The sequence below is a fragment of the Phasianus colchicus genome, chromosome 16 (genome assembly GCF_987193195.1).
Source record: "Phasianus colchicus chromosome 16, bPhaCol1.hap1.1, whole genome shotgun sequence".
In the NCBI taxonomy this organism is placed as follows: Eukaryota; Metazoa; Chordata; class Aves; order Galliformes; family Phasianidae; genus Phasianus; species Phasianus colchicus.
Genome location: NC_143451.1, coordinates 14,703,333 through 14,727,405, shown reverse-complemented (window position 1 = coordinate 14,727,405; position 24,073 = coordinate 14,703,333). Strand labels below are relative to the sequence as shown.

General features: G+C 43.8%; 1 protein-coding gene across 2 annotated transcripts in view; it reads left to right on the top strand.

Annotated features, from left to right (window-relative positions):
• FAM20C (FAM20C golgi associated secretory pathway kinase) overlaps positions 1-20,669 on the top strand; it is a 55,552-nt gene extending 34,883 nt beyond the window's left edge. For both annotated transcript variants that reach the window (XM_090151190.1, XM_090151191.1), the window contains 7 exons: positions 7,383-7,475; positions 9,242-9,357; positions 16,353-16,533; positions 17,129-17,238; positions 18,322-18,403; positions 18,882-18,941; positions 19,529-20,669. In XM_090151190.1, coding sequence (XP_090007316.1) covers positions 7,383-7,475; positions 9,242-9,357; positions 16,353-16,533; positions 17,129-17,238; positions 18,322-18,403; positions 18,882-18,941; positions 19,529-19,781 — 895 coding nt within the window. In that variant the 3' untranslated portion in view covers positions 19,782-20,669. The remainder of the gene's footprint in view (positions 1-7,382; positions 7,476-9,241; positions 9,358-16,352; positions 16,534-17,128; positions 17,239-18,321; positions 18,404-18,881; positions 18,942-19,528) is intronic.
• The last annotated feature ends 3,404 nt before the right edge of the window (positions 20,670-24,073 follow it).

Here is a 24,073-nt window from a genome sequence, read left to right as displayed (position 1 = left end):
CTGTCTGATCACAGTGCATCCTGTATCCCAGTGGAGGCAGAAGACACTGGTGAAATTGTTGGGCTATACATAAAGTGCACCTGTGTGCATGCACTTATGTGCATTTACTTGGAGTTTGGTAGTGCTGGAGTTTTGCTCTCATGTTAACCTGCTTTGTAACAGCATTTTGTTTGGCTTTCTTTCTAGACATCTTCTAATTACATAATAATTATTATTAATAATAATAATAATGAAGAGCTGTGAATCAGATATCTAGCCCACGTCCCCTCTCTTTAGCTGAGGAAGGGGAAAGGGGCTGCTGCCTGCTGCACCAAACAGTGCAGGTGGGGATGGCATCCTGACACATGTGCTTTCACCAGTGATATTTTTCCGTTTGCTTCTCCCACGACAGGCAGCTACTTACTAGGCAGCACTGGAAGTAATATTCTGAATTGCTGAAAGAAGTTTTCCCGGTTGATCAAACTCTGTGTGTTTTTTATACTGATCAAAGATTCTCTGCATGTTGAACGTATCCTAAAGCACAAAAGAACGAATGAAAAAAGATAGTTATTCTTCTGAGCTGGTAGACAATGAAATGATGATTGGTGAGATTATGCCTTGACTCTACTGTCAGCGCAATGTCAGTAAAGGCAATGGTATAGAGAGGGTGTCTTCTGAGACATTAGTACCAAATCCAGATCTCTAGAAGGAACAGAAAAGCCCCAAGGTGGAGGAAAATGTCTGGTTTTATTATTATTTTTATATTTATTGGAGAATAAAACAAATCTTTCATATTTTCAGATCCTTCTAGTTACTTTGATTATTCATTCCTTCGTATCCTATCTGCCTGTGTAGTCAGGAGGGGCAGCTTGTGTTTTGCTCAGGTGGAAATGTGTTTTTCTCCAAGTATCTCATGAGTGATATATTCTCACATACGGACTGGCAGGAGCCTTTCACTGACGATGCTTTGAGCGAGGGTGCAGTTTTGCAAACTCTTTTCCCAAATTCCCTGATCTGTGTCAAGGAATCAGAGGTTGCTTCTTTGTCTTCTAGAAACAGTGCTGGTTTTGAGAGGAAAGGCAAAAGTCAATATTTCAAGGCCTTGGGTTGGAGAGAATTGTAATGAATAAAAAATAGATGAATGCTTCTTCATTCCCTAAAGAAGGGGTCTCTGAGCAGAGAGATATAAAAGGCATTAAGGTGTAGTTCCTGGGTCTCAGCTTTGGAATGTGCTTTTCAGGAATGGGAGCCAATCACTATGGCAAATCTCTCGCGTGTATTCATTCCTCAGGAAGACACTCAGGTATGCTGCAGCAGATGTGATGGCTTTGCCTCAGTCATGGGGTGAGGAGGAGAAGACAGAGGGGAAATGTGCAGAAGTGAGGCCAGCATCTGGGGACAAGGATGGAGGAGGGCTGTAGCCATGGGATGGGAAAGGATGTTTTGAAGACTGTGTTACAGCAACGTCTGTCAAGAATGGTTTGGGTCAGGCTGATCTCGCCTTGGGGCCAGGGGTTGGGGTAGGTGACCTCCTGAGCCTTTTTGCTTTGACTCTGCAATCGGAAATGGAAAAAAACCTCTTCAACATATCATTTCCCTGAGGATTTTCTCTCCGCCTTCCTCCCAGTACCCTCCTGTGCCAGGTAACGAGATACTCATACATACAAATGCTCTTTTTGAAGCTTATTGTTATGCACTGTCTTAGAAGTTTGTGATTTCTGTGGCACTGGCTGGTCCTTGAGCATGTGCTGCTGTCAAGCTCTCCTCGTCTTCTCTGGAGAAAAGCACTCCGGGGCTGGCATGCAATAGCATCATCTCGGTATTTATCCTTTTGGCGGTTTGCTAATTATTCCTATTCCTAGCACATCCCTGTGCGAATTTCTGTCTTTCTGCCACAGCAAATACTCTCTCATTTTTCTAGCTGCAGAATTGCTAGCTAAACGAGAGAAGCCTAAATATTCTGCAGAGACCCATATTGTTGTTTGGATGAGAGCAACGACACGGGCCAAACATCTTTTCTCTACCACTTAAAGCGCATGTCTTTGCATTCCTGGATTGGCCACTCATTTTCTGGACTGTATTCTGCTCTTGTAAACAGCTCATATCGTTCCTGGGAGTGCTCTTTGCAGCAGAGCACTTTGATAAAGCCAAAGCCATCAGCTGCCAAGACTCCATAAGGAGTCGGAAACAGGCACCAGATAGCTCTGCTACTGTAGATGTAACTGCATTAGCAGTGTCATTTATCTCATTTATCTTCCTAAGGACTTATTAAGCTACTAAAACGTATTCTAAAATTAAGTGGCATTTTTTCCACCTGTTCTAATGGTGCCAAACACATAGAAAGCTCTCCCCGGTGATAGGACTCTGCATGCAAAACCTAAGTGCGCTCCTAAGCACTGCAGAAGCCTCAGAGACATTGTTTTGTTTCTCCCTTTTTTTTTTTTCCATGGGCTGCCTCCTTCAGTTAGAATAATATGCTTTAGATTATCTCAGGGCACTCTGGATCCCAGTGCTGCACAATCCAATTTGACACGAGGGTTGCAGGGCGGGGGGAGAAAATCCTGCGAGCAGACACCGGACTCTCAGTCTGCATTTTCCTGAGCACAAAGAAGTTCCTAGGCTGCAGATCTGCCTGCCTGCCTGCGCTGGGAGAAGGGTTTTGTGGACTTGATGGAGCATCTGTAGTTACATCAATTGATTGCTGGTGTAAAAGCAATGCCAAAGCCCCACACGGTGCTTCTGAATGCAAGAAGTCCCCAGTTCTTCCTGGGTTAGCTCCTGCACTAACTGTATCTTATCATTTGGATAACACTGGATATTAACTGTCAAGCCCTCAATTTGGCTCTAGAGCAGGTATTTAGGCACCTTAACAGGAGCAGAGGAAAGCTGCTTTCCATGGGAGAAGAATAGCAACCTGTAGCCGTGGGTAGACCCAGCTAATCTCCAGTTTTCTTTTCCCACAACCATGTTACTCTCTTAGCAATGGTAGCTCTGTCCCTGCCAATGCACTGACCGTGCCTCCTTCCCCATTTACTTCTCGTTGATTTTGCAGCTGCCAAATTTTCCCAGCAGGTCTCTGTCTCCCAAACAACCCAAGCGACCCCTCTCTGCTGCAGATCCTTGATCCCTAATCATCCCTAATCCCTTTCGCTGATTCCCCTGATTAGGTGTGGGAGCAGGAGCACAGCCTCGTTAGGAGGAGCTGTTTTCAAGTCATCAGCATGTCCTTTGATTAGCTGAGGTGTGTACCTTTGAGACCAAGGTGTCCTGAAATATCCTTGGACTGCGGCACAGGAGGACAGTGTGTCTGTTGGAATAGCAGTTGAGTCAGATTGGGCTGTTTGCCCTATTTTCTGGCTTTCTGGCTGCTGCACAGATAATAGGACCCCTCCAGTGCAGAGGAAGTCTGGCATTGAGGCAGGATTCTTTCGAGCAATGCGTGACCCTGGTGGGGATTAATGCAGGTAATTTAGGCAGGTGCACACAGGAGATCCTGGAAGCTAAACAGAGATTTCCATGTTAAAGGTATCCTAACAGTGCTTCCCAAAATGCCACAGAGCCTGCAGCCTCAGCGTGCTGATGAGCTTCATGAAAAAAAAAAAAAAAGAAAAAAAAAAAATCCAAGAAATTAATAATAATGAGTTAGGGCAAAGTTAGCCAACAACTGTTTGCAGAAACATATAATAAAAAACGTGAGGCTCTGCAGCTACACCTGCACACATCACTATGTTGGCTTATCCAGAAACTCCTGAGCACCACAACAGGTCCCAACCATGGTCAGAGGGAGCTGCTCACCCGATTTACTCACGACTGTGTTCATTTAGCACAATCTCTCTGTTGCTCCTGTTTTCAGGCATGACTTGCTCTTCCAGCTGCAAGATCAGACAGTTCCATCTTATCGTGCAGATGTGTTCTTATCCTGTTTAAAATCCTTCTTTACTTCCTGTGTTTTCTCCAAGCTGGGAAATTTTCATGGGCTTTTCTTTCCCCTTAGTTCTTATTCCTCTTATTCCTCCCCTGTGAGTGTTACCGGTGCTGATTTGTCTTTTCCTCATGCAGTAATTGGTCTGGTGCCACTGTGTAATTTTTAACTGTGTGCAGCACCAACAGACCTCCATCTGTCTCTCCTCCAGAGCTTCCCAGCCTGCCGTTAGAAATATCAGCCAAATCCTCCTCCAAAGAGAGGATCACCAGATTCCAACTGTTTGCAAAATAAGAACCGCAGCCAGAAACGCTCTCCCACTGTTGCCAGCGTGTGCAGGACTGAGTCCTGCATGCTATGGGTTTGCTGTCCATCAGACACAAGCACTGTGTGAGCATTTGGCGGGTTGGTCTGTGTGCTCAAATACTTCACTGCACGTGTTGTTTTGTTAGGCACTAACCTTCAATAACCACCGGGTGATAAAATAACAGGGAGGGCTTTCTGGCTTGGGCTTGTCCTTAGTTTTTTTTTTTTTTTTTTTAAAACACAGCTCTGATTTAAAACATGCTATGGGATGGATCAGCTCCAGTGTTGTTTTATAAGATATTTTAATTGACTCTGGCTCAGAGTGTGCGCTCCTTTCCCAGCCTTTCCAGTAGAGACTGAGGCTGTTGTGCTGGAGTAACTGCTGGGCTTGCTGACTGCCCACCCGTGTTACTGAGAGCAGGGTTTGGTTCATAGAATCATCGAATTTCCCATCGCTCCCTACACACACATCAGGTGTGCATGTCCAAAGATTGTGTGTGCGTGTAAGAAGATGATTAGAAGAACTAGCAGCAAACTGGGCGATGATTAGACTGCACACACTAAAACTATCAAGTTTTCAAATATAATAAAATCATTTACAAATTTATTTAAACGAAACAATCAAGGTTCTCATTATGATGCAGGTATCCTTTTAGCACTGCAGAAGCCATTCCTAATGGTCCACTGATTCCATCAGTTCAGCACTGCATTAGACCTTTCAAATGCAGTGCTGTACTGAAGGCAATGGTCATCACATATGCTGGCATCTGCTGGTGGTACAGCAGCTCTTTAAGTGCTGCTGCAGACATCAAATTAATGATAATTTGTTTGAATAAAACTGTGGCCTTTGGTCAGATCCAAAGATAAAGATTCCCTTTCTTTTAAGTGGAATATTGGATCCTGTTCTGCGAAGGGATTTTTCAATGTTATTTCAGAGAGTTTCACTTTTGAGCCTCGTACAGCTTAGTTCTGCAGAGCTGTTTTTGATAAACACTCCTGCTAGTCTGCATTCAGAAGTACCCAGCACTGCCCAGAAACAGCAAAGTGGGCGCCATGCCTGTGGGCACAGCCCTGATGACTGTGGCTGAAGAATGTTCATCTATGGATGATAAGAGTGAAACACCTGAAGCACTGAAGAAACATACAGGTTTGTTTCATGATCTTTAGTCAGCCTTAAAAAATACAATATTTCCATTGTTTGAATTGCACTGCCAATTTGGTATCCATTTTTACAAGTTTTAGGGATAATCAAGTTCATGATTTTCTAGGAGGGTGCACCCATGCCACCATTCAATAATACATTATGACAGGAGAGAAATATTTACAAACAAGCCGAAGCCTGCAGGAGAGCCATACTTACTTGAAAACGAATAATATCCCCAACCATTGCCAGGGGTGGCAGGGAACAGAGAGAAAAATGAAATGAGAGAGACCAGAGCATCCCGGCGGTGATGTGCTGCTGCCCTGCGTGTCGGGAGCCGACGTGGGGCGGTGGGAGAGCTGTGCTTGCAAGATTCAGATCAACCCTTTCTTTAAGTCTCATTTTCCAGAGCAAGATTTTCTTGTAAAGGAACAGCCGTGATTTGTTTAAAGCCTTTTGGAGATAAAAGGCAGATGGCATTGATTAGCTAATTAGTAATATTTTCTGCTGCTTATCAGCTGTGCTGATATGTGTAAAGTTTGCAAAGGCTTGGGATAAGTCTTTTTTTCTTTCATTTGTTGAAGAAATCGACTGTTTTAAAATCTGGAAGGGAGGGAAAGTTATATACAGACTCATAATCTTCTGCCTGACAGAAATATCATAGCCTTTTTCTTTGCATTTATGTTCAAGGCTCATTTCTTCATTTCTGAGGGGAATATACCCAGCAAGGTTGCTCTCCTAGCTTTTGTGTTCCTTACACAGCACACTGTGTGTGGTTTTGGACTCTCTGTTTTCCTCCTTGTGGGTGCTATCCTTTTCCTTTCCATGTACGGTGAAGACAAACCACAATATTATTTTTTATTTTCTGACCTCCTGCCCCTCTGACCTCCTGTTGTACCGGACCCATCAAATACCTTGATGTTCTTTCTGTGATGGCAATAGTTCAGCACTTATCGTGGAATCATAGAATCATATTGTGGCTTGCGTTGGAAGGCTTCAAGGTCATCTGGTTCCAGTGCTCTGCCGTGAGCAGGGATACCATGGTCTTTGTGGAAGTGAGATGTGTTTGAATGGCTGCTGTGTAGCACAGGTGATGGATCAGCTGTCAGCTGGCCACCTGGGACAGCACAGAATGAGAAAGAGCTTGGGAAAATTATGCTTTCCTCTTCTAGGGAACTGTCCTCCCTTGCAGATGTTCTACAGAAAAGCTCTGCAGTCCATATTTCATGTTTAAGACTTCAAATAGAATATGGTGCAGATTTTGGTGGGGCTCTGACATTGCATTGGTCAGCTGCCTGAGTTGCTCTCCATCCAAAAGCCATCAGGGCTGGAAATTGCCTAAAATAAGGCAGGTTTGCTCCTGTCACACAGAGCTTTCTGTTTGCCATGGAGTTCAGCGTTCAATCTTTAGCCTTTCTCTTTCCATCAGAATGACATTTTTTATTGTTTCTCATGCTGAAGAAACAACAAATTCTGCATCTTCTCTGGAACACGGGCTTGTTAATGTTCTTTGAAACATGACATGTGTCGTGGCCGTCAAACTGCAATGATCCCATTTCTTCTGAAATGAGAAAAACATGTCACTTTTGGCTCCAAGAAATACGAAGGCAGAGTCATATTTTAGATAGGAGCTGCACGGCTCCCAAAGATGAAAGAAAAATGTTATTACTTTTGGAAATTTCATAATTACAGTTAATGATAATGTAATGAAATGGCATTGTCTTCGCTGCTATCACTAATGAAATGTTTGAGAGTGATAAAATAGATCTTGTTAAATAGAGCGAGAGCCTTGAGTGGAGGAGCTTGGTGACAGCAGCCTGCATGCACGAGTCTTGGAATCCTATTTTTTGTTACAGTAATTTAAAACAGAACTTGAAATGAAGGCTACATGACAAATAATGCACACATGAAGTATTTAAAGGCCTTCCATCAAGCAAACAATACTGAACCCTTGAACAACACACTGATGTCTGAGTACTGCTCCTTAGGAAGGCTAACCCTTCATTAAAACACTTTCCTTGTTTTTCTTTGCAGGCAAACCAGAGAACAAGAAACCCCACCTGATTTTTTTTATTTCTCAGACTATGAAAGACATAATGCAGAAATTGCAGCGTTTCATTTGGACAGGCAAGTAACATGGATTTGCATTAAAAGAAAAAGTGGAAATATTGTGATAAGTTCATGCACTTGCCCAGCTCTGTAACTGAATTACTTTTAAAAAGGGGGAGAATGGAACAAAAGTGGGCAAAAGCCATGAATAGAAGAAACGGAAGGTGATGAAATGATAGATTAATAATCAGGAAATGTGACTTGCTCCAGGAGTGAGAAACTGAGCAGTAAGTAATTCTCAAAAAGAAACAGAAATGCTCTCAAAAGGAGGCTGAGAAATTAATTTTCTTTGTGATCTGCAAGTGCTTGTGGGGAGGAGCCATCTCCTGGGAAGAGGTGGCATACGCACAACAGGAATCTGGCTCACCCCAATCAGCTCCAGGATGGACAAACCCAAGTGAGGCATGGGGAATCTCCTGAGTGTTCAAAGAAGAGTAACTGCCGTAGAAAAGCAGACCAGGAGTCACAGCCAGAAGCTAGGGCTGTCCCAGGTCAGGAGGGTATTTAGGGTGGAGGACACTGATGGTCATCTCACTGTTAGCTGAAAATGTCCTCCGAGCAGAAATAGTGCGGGCTGTGTTGGAAATGGACTGAGGACAGTCTCAGCCAGCCCACATTAGGAGCAAGAATTAATTATTAATGAATTACTAACAAAAGGGCTACAAAGCATTTCATTTCACAGGCCTGAGTTAGAACTGAGGCTTCTTTCACAGTCTGCAGTGCCAAGAAAGACCTTGCAAAAGTTTGAAGCTTTGGGCCATGAATTGTTTAGAGGTGCATGGAGTATTGATGCCTTCTGGTTTGATGGTCAGGATGAGGGAACACGTCTGTGGGTGGCACAGAGTAGATTGGCCATTAAGAGCCATCTTGGTGTCATCCTTAAAGGGTCTTCTGTATTTCAATGTTGACCTTAGTGCTGATCCCCTCTGTTTTATATGTTATATTGCCATTTTAAGCAGATGGTGCTGTAGGAAAAGGCATTAATGGAGTTCCTGCAGGGAGTAATGCTAAACATCCACATGCTAAGCAGAAAAAGCACTTGCTACCCAGTGTAGAAAATCTTATCAGTAGAGTGGACATAAAAATCCCACCTGTGGGGAGGCTTTGTATGGAGACTTTGCTCTTTTACTGTGTCTAATGGCGCTGCTTCATAGGGAGTTTTTAATGATCTGCTAAAGCTGGGGAGTTTGTGCTTGAGAAAGGCTGTTTCTCCAGCCTTTGCCTGTGGGAAAATGTTTAGTTTCAGGGAGGTTGTTTATATTGGTATGAGGGTACTGAAACAGGGAGGAGCAGAAGGAAATAAATGAAACGAATACTAAGACTGTCCAGAAAACAAACAAACAAACAAACAAACAAAGACTAGTTTTTAGGTTTATTAGATGGTGTTCATGGAAGACAGAGGCTGGAATCCCATTCCTCCGGTCACTAAAACATCGGTGAGCAAACACGTGTTGTGACAACCCTGAATTGGCACCAGGTGAACACCAAGTTCCTCCTGCCTCTTTCTGGAATTTTATGTCACTGTTTTTTTTTCATGGGACAGCATGTCTCCACACTGCTCTGTGTCTGCTCTGCACTATGTGGGCGAGTCAGAGCTGATAATATTCACGATGTGTTTTGTAGGATATTATCAGAAGGATGATCCAGTTTAAAGTTGACGGGCTTTTCACTCCCTAAAGGCCCCAGATTAATGTGCCTTCAGAGTGTAATGAACCTTCCTGAAACCTATCACCATCGTTGTGTTGTAATCCTTTACACAGACTGCCTCTTCTCCTTTTCTCCAGGATCCTGGACTTCCGTCGTGTCCCACCGGTTGCAGGCAGGCTGGTTAACATGACGAGGGAGATACGAGATGTGACTCGTGACAAGAAGCTGTGGAGGACATTTTTCATCTCCCCAGGTAGCCTTGGAAACAGCACTGTGTTCTTTCTATCCCGTTGAACACGTACTTAAGGGAACGATGTGCAGATTGCTTAATTGCTCAGATATTTCTAATAGAACTGTCTTCTAGACCTTTGAATAAATATAAATGTGGAGACACTGCATACAAAGAAGACTTTATTGTTTTGAATTGAGTGCCTTTCCCCTTGACAAATTATCCACAGAGACAAGCTTTTATTTTCACAAAAGCAATGTACTGAACAAATGTTTTACGCAGAGCAATTTCTGAAGCAATTTCTTCTGTTTCTCTCAGTTTACCCAAAAGCTTATTACTCAGCCTATTAGTTATTTAGACCTTTTTTTTCTAGTGCTGTGTGAGCTGTCACTTTTGGTGGTCGTATGCATTTATTTCTTGTTTTTTACTGGAGGACCAAACCTCCTTTTCTCAGAGTCACATACCTCAATTTTTATTACAAGAGGAGCCTGAAACAAAATCAAGCAGATGTGTAATGTATCCTGCTTCCAGCTCGCATTCACTGCTGCACAGAGTCTAGAGTAAAACTGATCTGAATTGGTCCCAGCCCTTGAACCTGCTTTGAGGACTGGCCCAGGAGTCATTTGTAATATTCTTCTCTCTTTCACAACATCCGATGGCCCTAGCCAAGGACAGAGCTCCACAGAGTGAGAGCTGTACAAACAGATGGTAGAAGTCCATCCTGCTCCCAGAATACACAAAAATAGGTAAAGACAGTCAAAAGGATCCTCTGGGGTGTTGAAATGTTGAGGTTAAGGCTCTGAATTAAGGCACAAAAATACATGCTTAAGTATGTTTGTGGAGAAAGAATATACAGGGAAATGCCTGGTGTGAAACCTGTAGCTGTGTCCACAGAGCTTAGCTCCTATTAGTTCAGCTGTGTGCAAATGTGCATTCCTGAACTTGGGCTGTGACTTGTGTAACAGGAAATCTGGAGTAGGAATCTCCAGGGCTCTCTCCTTCACTTGCTGTGCCTGGCCAGCAGCTGCTTAGCCCGGATCCCTGAAAGCAACACCCAGAGCCTTCAGCACAGATTCTCCCATGGCAGCAGTGTGTTACAGCAGCTAGCTGGGAAGCAGAGCCTGCTCTGCACAGCGTTCTCAGTTAAAGTGTTTATCACACTGTTGTGAGCACCAATAAAGTCATTATTGTGGCTGTTATTTTTAGCTTAATATTTATATTTGGCTCTGCAGGATATGGTTGAGCAGACTGTTATTTATTCCAGTAACTACACTTGTGCAATACATTACACAATTATGAGATGTTTCACCTTCCCCATGTTATACGTGGCCCAGTTGTGCCCATATGACTGATGGTGTTCACAAACGTGGTCTGCAGGCACACTGCATGCCCAGCCAGGCACTTCTCTCACTCCTTTCCTTCTATCTCTCTCTGTCTACATGTGTATATATATATCATATATATATATATATATCTTTTTTTTTTTTTTTTGCTTGATTTGTTTTCAAGCAAATAATTACCCATGAAAGATGACCAAAAAATCTTGCAGCTGTTTGTGCACACAAGATATTTTGGCTCACTTGAAATATAAGATGTTTTACTTACATTTTAGCCAGTGAGACGAGGATTAGTAGGCTTGCTTGCTTTTTAGCCTTCCTGGGTTATATACCGAGGCTTAGGGGTGAACTTGAGTGCTTTCTGAGAATTCCAAAGCCATGCTTGTCTATGGAGCAGCTGCAGCAGCTGCAGCCCAGCAGTGCAGAGTGAAAGCTGCTGTTGGATGAAGATAAGGATCTTGTCACTGCAAAATTCCAGACAGCTAAAGGGTGATCCAAGCATAATCCTTTATTCAAATTTATTTGGAGGCTTTCGATAAATTCAATTAAAATATTTGATGAACTATGAATCAGACTTTTCTGGAGAATAAAACGCTTAAGCAATTATTTTTTCTTTTCAATTTTACATTTTCAGAATCAATATACTATGTGCAAATCATGTTGGATCCTTGTCAGAGCTCTTCCTTCCAAAGCTCCTATTTAATTAGTAGGAGTCTTATTAACATATGCCCAGCCTCCATCTTGTATTTCATACTGACCTTAAAAGGCAGACATTAATTAATGCCTATTGAAAAAGTGATAAAAGTCCTAAATTAAGCAATCGGTTGTGTAGTGCTACATGGATACTTGCAAGAATCAGTCTGCACACAGCCATAGGCCCCTCTGGGACTGCCTGGTGTCTCTGCATCCCCCTCCCCAGCTGTGTCTGCTGACAATGGCTGCTCATAGGGTTGTATTGCTTCTGCCAGCAGTGTGTCCCTATCCACACAACAAGCACTGAATGTAGTTGTTATATATGTTGTCATTATATATAGAACTCTTCCCCTTGGGCTGGGAGACCATCATCTGCAGTGAAAACCCTTCAGGGATTCATTATGAGCATTGTGACTGCTGACCAATACACGGTGTTTGTTAGGGGTATGTTAGGAGGGACCTTCCTGAATTTCCACACTTGTTCCAGCAGAAGTGGAAATGGAGATCTGTTCCTTCCAGGCAGCTCAGGCAGGTGGTGTCCGTCTGTCCTTCCCTGCGAGCAGGCAGGGCTGGGGTCAGGCATTGCATTAGGCTGCATTTGGAGAGAAAGCAGATTGCAGAAAAGTGCTCTTCCAGGCAGTTTGGACTGAACATGAGAAATGGAATTAGGTCAGTAATTATTTAAATTAATTTTACATCCTTTGCAGTAGGGCAGACTGCAGTAGCCCTGCTACTCTTACAAATGAATGGTAATTTGCTAGGAAAAAAGAGACATATTAATGATGTCAGCCTTCGTTTTGGAAGTAATTGAGGCAGCAGCTTAAAGAAATCAATGTTGCACAGCTAGTAAGCACTGTGTTTTTCTTCTTATTAACCAATTCCAAGGGATTCTGTTTTTTTTTTTTTTTCCTCTCAGCAAACAATAGCTATTCTGAATTAGCTATTATTTTGAGCAGGTAAATGAAAGATCTTTTCATGCATTGCATCGGTAAATATTCAGGGCTCTTTCCAGTACTCAAATTGCACAGGCTTGCTAAATGTCCTCTATTAAGAGTCATGCAAATCTCAGTGAAAGAATTGCTCTGCCAAGCAATTTGCTTCAAGGTATCTCCACTTGTTCTTTTTCTTCCCAAGAAGAGTTATGGTTCAGCTACCAGGGTGATGCACAGAAAATGTGCAGATGAGTACACAGACACGCTGCTTCTTTATGACCACTGTCATAATTAGTTCAGGTTTGATCACTGAATGTGGTGATTTTTGTTGGATTTCAATATGAATTGTGTCCATCCATGCTCAGATAATGGAAGTCAGACATTTGCAATACTGCTCGATATTCACTTGCTTCCACTGTGCTTTGAGGGAAACAGGGTTTGTTTGTTTTTAATGAAGAAGGGGTTTACATGTTACAAATTCAAAGTATTTGAACATTTCTGTGTATGTAAACATCCCTTTCTGCTTTGGCAGTGCTGCTGCTGCCAATGCTGCATGCAGCCCTGGCGGCTGCTCCTGCTGCTGCTGCTCTTTGGGGCTCTCACTGCCTTCCAAAGGCGATGTCCTGCTCCTGTGGGACTCCTGTTGAAGTGCTGGGTTTGTGTCTCTGGCTGGAATTTCCCACTCAGCATGCCCTGCAGAATGTGGGTCACCTACTTAGGCTTCCAAGAAGCTTGCTGCTGCACCTTGAAACCCTAAATGAGAGCAGTGTCTATCTTTGGTACCTCTTTATTTCTACATTTTTAAGAAGCCTTTAAAATGAGTGTATTTCCCCAGATAATTTAGGCTGCTTCATCTCACTCTCTGTATGTAAGGACCAGGATAGACATTTCAGCATGTCTCTTCTATATCCATCAAAAAAGTTAATCTCGTTAATAATCACTTGAGATCCAGCATCCTGTCACCTCCACTATGCCCAGAAATCAGACAGAAGTGACGCAGAGTGAGTGCTGTATGTCTGAGAGAACACCAGCTGTCAGAAAAGGCATTATGCCTTTACCTCATGCTTGCTGCCCTAATGACAGGCTGCATCCTGCCGCGGCTGCGCTCCTGTTGCAGCATTGGGCTCTGTGGGAAAGTCAATAGCTGGAGGAGCATGGCAGGAGCAGAGCAGCCCATGTGCCAGCTGTGTCACCCCTCAGCAGCAGCAGCGTGACAGTGGAGATAGCCCCCAAGCCTTCCTGAGATTTATCTGCGTTCCAGTGTGTGATTACTGTCAGATGGTTAGTCCCAGTTGCTTGCGTTGACAATACCAAGCAGGGTTTCATTGTTCCCCAAGTTAAATTCCGAAGCAAACTATTAAACACAGTATATATCTTCCCTGCTGTGCAAAATGCTGTGTTTATTATAATTCCTTTTTTTGAAAGGTCAGATTTGCATAGCGTGCAGCAGAGGCTGCGATAGCGCAGGAGGGGCATCTCTGTGTGCCTTTTTCTTGCTGCAGAACCCTTGCAGCAGCAGATAACTGAGTGCCGGCCTCCTGCTGCCAGCTGGGAAGTCAGGTCACCCAGCCCCTGGGAGATAAATCGTCTCTGGTGATCTAGATAAATAGGAGCAAGTTCCTTCCCTGCACAGAGCAGCAGGTGATGCTGACACAGCCGAACCAAACAGGAGCGCACCGCAGCTTCGATTCCATGCAGACACTGGCTCTGGTGCAGCTGGGGAGAGCCCTGCCTTCCCACCGTGTCAGCAGGCACCAGGAAATCAGGCATCTCTTTGTACCTCCTGATTCTTCTGTGCTAGCCTGCAGCAGGCACAGCATCTGTATGTGATTTCTTGTAAACCATCCCTTGTGGCAGCCCGGAGCCCCTTGAAACACTTTGTCTGCAATCACTTCTTTTCAAGGTATGAACCACAGATGTTTTTCCCCGTTCTTTGCTGGCTGAACATATCCCAGCCTCCCTAACCACCCGCCCGCTCCTCCCATCCGCAGACCCGCTGCTGCACGCCGTGCTGCCCGCAGGTGCTCCACAGCTCTGCACTTTCATCCTAAGAGGTTTGCAGGGAGGCATGAAGCCCTCCTGGTTTTGCCAGAATGATCAAAGGCAGCCGATGCACCTGCATTAGCCCAGGGATAAGTATATCAGGGCCGTGCTGCAAAAGCCCTTGTGGAAAGGGAACCCTTGAGCGATTGCAGGCTGCAGGGCCGTGAGCCCGCAGCTTGCATCACATTGGGTTTCTTCAGATGTTGACTTTGTACTTGACTTTAGGCTAAGAGAACGAGTGAGGGCCACTGAGATGGTTCTGGAGCGGCTGTTGTACGAGGACCTGAGGGGTTCGGCTTTTTGGCACAGGGAGGAGAAGCAGGACTGATCTGAGGGACACGGGGTCAGCATGCAGCCAGCACTGCGCTCCCCTCTGCCTTTCTGATCTTCATTTTCTCTTCTCCCAAGTACTTCTCTTTCAGTCATTTTCTGGAGTGAATCGGGCTTTAAGGTGAGATCATGAACACGCTGGGCAGGAGTTGTGCCTGAGGACAGACACGTGGGCAGCCCTTAGAGCTGTTCTCAACAGAGGGATTTGAGAAGTGTGTGCCCAGCACAAATCCCAAACAGAGGGATTTGTCCATCAATGGACAAATTGATGAACATCGATAGAGGCTGCAAAGGAAACCCTGACTGAAACTGTCAAGTAGTAAATCATGAGCCATTTAGTCTGATTATATGAGGTAATTCCAGGGTTAGCAGTCAGGCCTATGCAATACAGCTAATTAATGCAATCAAAGCCATAATGAGACCTTATTGCTGCTCCACCTCCTCCCACTCCTCCCCCAGCTGCAGCCCCACATCATTTCTCTGTTCTTCCTCTTATCCCTGTGCCATGGGGCCCACATTGCTCCTTGCCCTCTTTGCTCTTTATCTCCCTTGTATCGCACCAGCAGTGCCTCAAATCCTGTGTGCCTTGCCAGCCCTGGGCTGGGTTTGCACACATCTGTGGGCTGGGAGGGACAGACATCCATCCATTGATGGGTGTGCTGCGGTGCCAGTGTGCCAGCCTGCCTTTCTGAGCCACATGCAGCAGGCAGAAGCCAACCCCCATCCATACACCAGCCCCCCTGCCTCATTTACACCTGTTTACTCCTTCTGCAAAGAGAGTAGTTCTGAAGAAATATTTGAGTTTAGAAGGAATTAGGAAGCAAAATGACACTTGCATTTGTGTGCTGCCATAAGAGAAGGGCACAATCTCCCTCTAATGACATCTTATGTGCATGCAGTAATTTTAGGAAGAGTTGTGGCACACCAGCAAGCTCAACATCATGTTCTCCTTCTTGGTCATTGTCCTGTGGGAAGGGAAGGGGTTCTTGAAAAGAGGTGGATGGTTCCTCTTGCTACAGAAAGTGTGGTGGCAGCTTTGGGGAAGTTTTAAGGTAACACACACTCCAAAACGTGCTGCAGGTCCTTAGTCTGTGGTTGCTGGGGTAATGTGACTTGTGGAGGAGAACATTTCTGTTTGGGATGCGTGCTGAAAGATTTACATCTGTGCTATTTTCACCTTCTCCACGCACCCCCACATGAGTCTGCACGCTACGTAGCTCTCCTCAGTAAAACTGTCAGTTCTCATCCCAGCAAGTCAATGGACAAAATGTTCTTTTGTGTTCTTTAAAACTTAAGTCAAGATTTTAGAAGGTGGCTTAATTTTGGTCATTGCTCAGCTGCAGGACTTGGGCCTCCAGCCACCCCAGTTAGCACAGGGCAACACATGTATGCAAGAGGACATATCAGTCTGGGGCTGGAAGGAAGAAAAAAACCATATATTTTGTGGTTTTGGAATATAAATAGCATGGAAACAGTCACAGCTCAGCATAGGGCGTGATCCCAGCCACTAAAATAAATCAGTCTTTCTAGTGGTTTCAGTGGAAGAGAGCTATGCATGGTAACAGCGGGTTCTGGGTCAGAGCTTTACTTCTGCTTAAGTTTTTTCACATACAGCAGTGTTTTTGTGAATTCTTGAAAACTAATTTAAGTGTAGGTTTTAAAACTGTTTTGCTTTATTTGTCAGCCAACAACATCTGCTTCTATGGCGAATGCTCCTACTACTGCTCAACCGAGCATGCCCTGTGTGGAAAACCAGATCAGATTGAAGGGTCTTTAGCTGCTTTCCTTCCTGATTTGTCCTTAGCTAAAAGGAAAACCTGGAGAAACCCTTGGAGGCGTTCCTACCACAAGCGCAAGAAAGCAGAGTGAGTAGTACTGAGCAAAGTTCACCTGCAGCAAATGCCAAGAGGAAGATTCAGCAGTGCTTTCTCTATCTCACCCGATGTGCTGTGGTGTAGGAGAACATTTCTTCAGTAGCTCCAGCTCCTAGGAGGGGAATACTTGCAATTTCAAGGAGCTCTGGACTACAGTCCTGAACCTGAAATACAGTCCTGACCTTCAGTGTCGTGGTCTCCCTGTGGGATAGATATGTGCAGTGGCTTTTGACAGGATGTGATGGGACCTGTATTATGTCCTATCAGGAAAAGAAAGATTCATTGCTATCAGCAGCCTTAAACAAGTCCCCAATGTTTTCACCATATGACTGATGATGCAGCTGGTCTTCTAAATCCTGAACCTGTTAACCACACAGTTTTCAGTCCTGTGATTTTCTTCCTTTTTCATCAGTCACAATCTTTATTGGTTGCTTGCAATACTGAAAGCAGCCTGAGGAATCTGCTGCCTCCTCGTGCTCCTGCCCTCAGTTGAATACAAGTAAATCCTTACAAAACAACAATTTGTTTTTTAATACTCGGTAAGCTTTGCATGTCACATAAAATATTGAAATATTGGCTTTTCCAGATGGGAAGTTGATCCAGATTATTGTGAAGAGGTTAAACAAACACCCCCGTATGACAGTGGGACCAGAATTCTGGATATAATGGATATGACAGTTTTTGATTTTCTAATGGGTATGTTTCATCTCTTTCAAAAATTAAATGCAACATTTAATTAGAATAAGAACCACTTCTTTCTACACTGCTCTGCGTAGCTCAGCAATTTGCTAAAGCACGGTTGAAGCTGCATTTACAGTATATGCCATTCTAGATGATTATGAGAAAATGCACATTTACATGGTTATGTATTCCCATCAGTGCAGATTAAAGGAACAAAGATGTTCAGGAGTGCACAGTGATAAATGCAGGTCATGCCAGTCTCCTTCAAAGCTGCCAGGGGCTTCACAATTTGCTGTAGTGAGCGACTTAGCACAGTTATGTAGAGCTCCTGCACACCCTTGCAAAGACTGCTCGGTTTTGGCACGTTGCTTTCATCCTGCAGTAATATCCCCTGCTGCTTGCTCTACAGACTTGGAGGTTGGGACTGGGGGATGGAGAAGTATTGATTTGTCACAAAGACAACTGTGGTATGTATCAGGAAGGTTTTTTTTCTGGTTAGCTAGCCTGCTCACAATAAATTAATTATTAACAAGAATTTAACAGTGGCCTATGCCAAGCCTACTCAGAGGTTAACACTGAGACATTTGTAAATGTAACCTGACCTGCTGCACCAGTATAACTGCAAGGTGTCAACAGACACACTTGGTCCTTGAAGACAAGTGAGCAAGGACATAGCCTCTGCCATTTCCACCAGTGAGATCTCTGCAATAGACTGCAGCAGGAGAGGCCAAATCACAGCTCAGGAGCCATATGCAGCATCTAGAAGTGATTCAGGATCCCCACTATGCAGATAAAACTCCAGTTTGGCACTAGTGCTCTACACGTTGACCTTAAAATGGAGATCACGTGTCCATCTGCCGTGGATGCGCAAAGCAGTACCAGGAGCATCCTGCTCCATCTATTAGAGCTGTAACTTTTTTTTTGGCTTTCCTGGCAGCCAGAAATCTGGAAAGAAGTTCTTAACCAAGAAAAAAAACAGGGTGTTTGGTTGTGGATCAAATGCATTAGTGAAGCCATATGGATTAACATCCCTATTTCAAGAGTCCATTTCCCCCTGTAAAGCTAAGCCTTGACAAGAATGGTCTTTTTTTACCATAGGTAACATGGATCGACATCACTACGAAACCTTTGAAAAATTTGGAAATGAAACATTTATTATCCACTTAGATAATGGAAGAGGGTAAGTACCTTTAATAATCTTTTGAACAATCTTTGGACAAACTATTTACTTCATAGTAGCCATTATGAGACAATTTTTGCATCCTGTAATTTATGAATTATTAGCAATTACTGGTATAATAAGGCAGTATTAGAAGCCCCAAAGCAGAACCAAATTCTTGCATGCTATTTGCTGCCCAGAAACAGGTTTTCCTTGTCCATACCTCATAGTTTATAAGGAGAGCAGCTTAATAGAGAAGAGTACAAAATAAATATTTGCATCCCTGTTTCAGAAAAGAAAAACTGAAACCTGCCAGAACTGTGTCATTTGTTCAGAATAAGTGGCTGAACTTGGAGTCCAGATTTTCTCAGTGCCAGTCCAGTTAAGCAGAACATATACAGCTGTGAATTTTATACTTGCATTTCCTGAAATGAAAAGAGTTGTGCAAGTGAGTCTTTAAAGCAGCATTTGTCACATTCTTCTTCTTACCTTTAAATAGGTTTGGAAAATACTCCCACGATGAACTTTCCATATTGGTGCCTTTAAACCAGTGCTGCAGGTATGTTTCATCTTTGTAGTCATCCTCCATTTTGTACAGATTTTTCAGCTAGTAGGACTGAAATATTCGAGTGTGTCTTCCTCTGCAAACCATGGAGACAGGGGATGCTGTGATCCTGCCTGGTGAGCCTGACCTGAGCTGTCCCTGAGCATTGGCACTGACACGCTGAAGTGCTTTACTGAATTAAGATCTGCCAGCAGGAGCGTGGCTCTGAGCTGTTGTGAGAGGCTCTGCTAAAATATGGCTTTATTAAGGCACAACTGAAACTAAGGGTGAACTCCTCCCTCAGCTTGAGTGTTTCTCAAAGGTGTGTTCCTCAATTCCCATGGCCAGGAGTTTTGAGGATGAGTGATATCTAGAGCTTCATTTTGCATGACAGCTCCTTCTCTGCAGGCTCCCAAAGATCACCAGCCAGGTGAAAATGGAAGCACACGTTTGGAATATGACACTGCTTGGTTCTTAGCATTTCAGATCACATAATGACATTTGTTTGCTATCACCTCTGTGACTACAAGCCTTTTACCCTCGTTGAGATCAACAGCGATGAAAACATTGATACAGATTTTTTTTTTTCCTTTTCCTCTTAGAATAAGGAAGTCTACCTATCTGCGATTACAGTTGTTAGCCAAGGAGGAATACAAACTCAGTCTCCTGATGAAGGAATCTTTGCTAAAAGATAAAATCGCTCCCATTCTCTACCAACCTCACTTGGAGGCGATGGACAGGCGGCTGCGGATTGTCCTCAAGGCTGTTAGTGACTGTATAGAAAAGGATGGTTATGACAATGTGGTTGAAAATGACTTTAACACTGATGTTAACACTGTTGCAACCGAGAGGTAGTGAAATCGCAAGACTACGTTTTTATCAGCCAAGTAAAGAAGATTCAAAAAGGAAAAAAAAAGTCTTGCAAAAGACTGGTATGCCACTTTGTGAATTCAGTGAATTCAGAAATGAGATATAATTGTTCCCAGAGTAGGTGAAGTGTAGACTCTGCAAAGGATTAGCTCATTAAGAAAAATACGTCTAACGTGATGCTTTTCATTAGTTCCCGAGAAGAGATTACGAAAAGGTTGAGAAAATACTCAAATCGACAGACAGTGGTCTGATAGCAAAACACCTCCTGTCCTTTTTGTATAGCAAGGAGGCCTTTACTTAATATTTTGTATTTATATATGGTATATCTATGAACCCCCGGACCCTACCTACCAAATTTAACGAAGAGGGACAGCATAGTTTTGTGACTCACACTTTCTTTGTGGTGACAGTCCACTAGGATTTTGTGTTAACCCTTTAAGTGCTCTAATCCACTGTATCTTATTTAAATTGAACACTTTCTTTATTTCCAGCTATTCAGCATTTAAAGGGTTAAGGCATTACAAACTTTTAAAGGCAAAAAATAATATTAATAATAATAATAATAAATACAGTGATTACCAGAAGGGAATTTCACTAATTGTGCATTGACAGGAATACTTGAATGTTGGTTTTACAAAGTGATGTAAAATGACAAGTTGTACTATTTATCCTTAAGGAGGTGGCAGCTCTTATCTTTCTAGACTATCATAGCTGAGCTGCTACTTTTCAACTTTGCTTTTGATAGTTTTGTGTAAATATATACATATATGGGTAAAAAGCTGTTTTCAGCAGCTCTAGGCTTACTTTTGCAGCATTTTTGTGGAATTGTTTGCAACGTGGTAAAAGTGCAATAAAGATATGGCAAAACGTGTAGCCATCATGTGTAGATGAATTCATTTGTCATTGCAAATCTCGTACAGAGCACAGCTTTTCCTCAGCCAAATTATCCAGAAGTAGTTGTTTAAACTGTCATCCCCTTTTGTAGCAACAGCAGGTTGGGCTGAAGCGGGGAATTGGCAGCTAATGTATGTTACAACTCTGCTAAGGACCACAGTGGTAAAAGTAATTAATCTTTCATAGGAAAGCATTTTTTTTGACTATCATTTCAGCATCCTTTCCTCTTGCAATTATAGCTGTAAAAGCAGGCTGTGCAGCAGCACCTCAAAAAGACACATTCCCAGAGGGTTTTTATGCATCACTTCCTCTGGCGTGGGGAGCAGAAGCCCTAGAACAGGCCTGGAAATCTCAACCTAAATTATCAATACATGCAGTATTTTCAGGCAAATAGTCTTGAATCATGCACAGCTGAACTCACGTAACGTGTGTTGAGACTTTCAGGCCCAAAGCTAGCAGTAAATTGTAGGAGAGGTGTATCTGACATGTAAAAACACGGCGTGGTACAGGAGGAGTCCCTCACTGCTCCTTTGGGCAGAGGACAGGATTTATTATGACAGTATTCATCACAGTCATCATTCACAGCTGTCATTTCTTTCATTTTATGTCTCCCTTCTCAAGGGTTTGTAAACATACATTTTAAAAGCTTGTAGCCAGACAGCCAAGCAGGTGGGCATTGCAGTGTAACCCAGCAGTCAGCACCATGAACAAAAAAACCAGCCATACGGTCTTATTCGCTTCTGAAGTTGATATATCATCACTAAAAAATGTCTTTGTTAGTGTTTTACTCCCCATTTCCAATTCCCATGACCCTCACAAACATGGTATGCAAGAAAGACAGAGCAGCTCAGACACTGCAGCTGTCCATGCACTTGGAAAATTGCTGTGTTACCCCGTGGCGTTTTACACTTCCTGAGATCCAGCTGCGGTCTGAGGATGCTCTGTAACACAGCACTTACACTGCCATCCCCTCTCCCTTAGCCAAAAGATGCAAAATACAGGATGGTAAGAAGGTGAGGTGGGTGATGCTTATTTGTTTGTATCCTTCATCCGAGGGGTTACAGAGGACTGCCTGCGTGTCCTTACTCTCTTCCTTCTTCAGCAAAATCTCAAATTCTCTCCCTTACTCACCCTGCAGTGCCTGGCTGCAGTTTTCCTGCAGGTGCAGCTTTTCCTTACTGTGAGATTATGAGGCAAGGATAATAAAAGCGCCTCCTACGGGTGCAGTTCTGCTTTCTGCTCCTGGGGTCGGTGCAAACCTGGTGTACTTTTGGAAAGCAGTGCTTGGCAGCCTCTGAGACAGCGGACATTTTCATTCTGGAGAAGCTGAGCTGTAGGTCAGGAGCTCCTGGCAGGAGAGAGCAGGCTAGAGAGTCAGCAGAAGATAGGAACTCAGAGACATAAACTCACTGCTATGTCTGAATTTCTATAAGCCAAACGAGCAGTGTTTATGTAGAATAATTAACTGAAGGTTGCTTATTTCTACCTTACTGTAGGCAGGCCCACTGGGTCTCCAGTTTCTTTCCTTCACTTCAGCAGGCTCCCTTTGCAGGCTCTATGTTACAACTGGTTGTAATCCTATAAATTTTTTTTCTTGCAAGCAGCAATCTTGGATTACCTCTGTTCTTACATAGCTCTCTACGTATATTTCGTATATACTTAAAGAAAAGCTAACAGAGGGGCTTCTCTTTAGGATGAGACTTGCAAACACCTTAGAAGGTGTTAGCTAAGAAGCTGGGGAGCCATTTCCCTTCTCCAGGGCCTCAGATGATAAACTGGGGTAAATTAACCACAGCTGAGCAGTGCAAACCCAAAATACAGGTCAAGGTGCTTATACACTAAGTGGCAGCAGCTGAGCTCCTGCCCTTTGCAGAGCAGAGGGAGCTGAGGATTTGGGGCTGACCCACAGGGCACTGCCGTGTGGAAGGGGTGATTAATTAAACAAGCCTTACACCTCGGTATGGTTTGAGGGCCCCTTGCATGAGGACAGCCCATAGCAGTGGGGTCTCATGGAGCAGAGCACTTCTGCACGCCGTGCAGCAGCTCAGCGCGGTGCTCCCAAAGGGCTGTCACTGTGCATTAGGTCAGTAATCCGGGAGCTAAGGAGGATTAGCACGAGGCAGTGTAACATCTCTTTAGGAGTCCTACATATCTCTCAGACAAAAAGATTTGCTCTAAGGAGATAAATAAATGTCAGAATCCAATTGGTTTGTCTCCGACTCTCAAAAACAGTGTAGCAACAGCATCCAGACAATCACAGATAGAGAAATCTGCAGTCATCTGTCAGGAGCGTTCAGCACAATAAATATAGTATGCACAGTAAATAACAGATAAAATAGATAATATACTTCTGCAAGCACCTAATTACAACTGCATCTGGCAGCCTCGAACAGCTTACTGTATTCTCCTGAGTGATTCAGATGAGAGCCTTGTTTTGTTTTGCTGGTTTTATGTCACTTAAACATCAAAGGAAATTCACACAAATTAAAAAAAGCTCTCATTGTTTGAATTAGGTATCGCTGTTGTGATCAGCAGCAGCGGGCAGAGCCTACAGTGTATATAGAAGCTACAAGCCTGAAGGAGATTGCAGCATAAGCAATATTGTGAAGCGTTGCACAGGAGGAGGGAATGTGGGAATTCAGCCCGAATGGTGCCTTGGGGCACTGAACTCAAAATGAACTCTTCTGTGGGCACAGAGGGAGGAGTGTCTGAAGGACGCTGTGCTCCCTGCTGGCGGGGCTGCACGGTGCCCCAGGATCTGCTCGAGAATCATAGAATTGTTAAGGTTGGAAAAGACCCCTATGATCTCCAAACCCAACCCCTGCCCATCCCCACCGTGCCCCCTAACCACGTCCCCACATGTGCCCTTTTCTGGAACACCTCCCTGGGCAGCCCATGCTGTACCCTGGTGCACGCAGCAGCACAGCATCCCCTGCCCACAACCTCCACCTGCAGGCTTTCCCTGTGCCAAGGCGTCTGTGGTCCTTGCTTGGAGTTGGGTCCACACCAGAGCCTTGATGACGTGCATCCTGATAGAGTGAGGTTTTTTCTGGTGCTGAATGGAAAACTGCAAAAATAATTTTCCAGAATGAGTTCAGATATCAGTTGTTCCTGTGGACTATCTGCCAGCGATTGTTCCCTGAAATATTTGTGGCTCAACAAGGAGAAATGAATACACTGAAGGAAAATTCTTTTTGAGATGTAAATTGAGTGTCTGAGGAAAATGTTGAGTTTCCTGGGACAGGTTGTCACACAGAATTTCAAGTTATTACCAGTTAGAAGCAAGATCTTCCTGAGAATACTTTTCACACTGAGCCTGTGTGATTCATTGGTCACTTCCAGCAGGACTCAGGCTGTGACCACATCAGACTCAGTTATCTGCT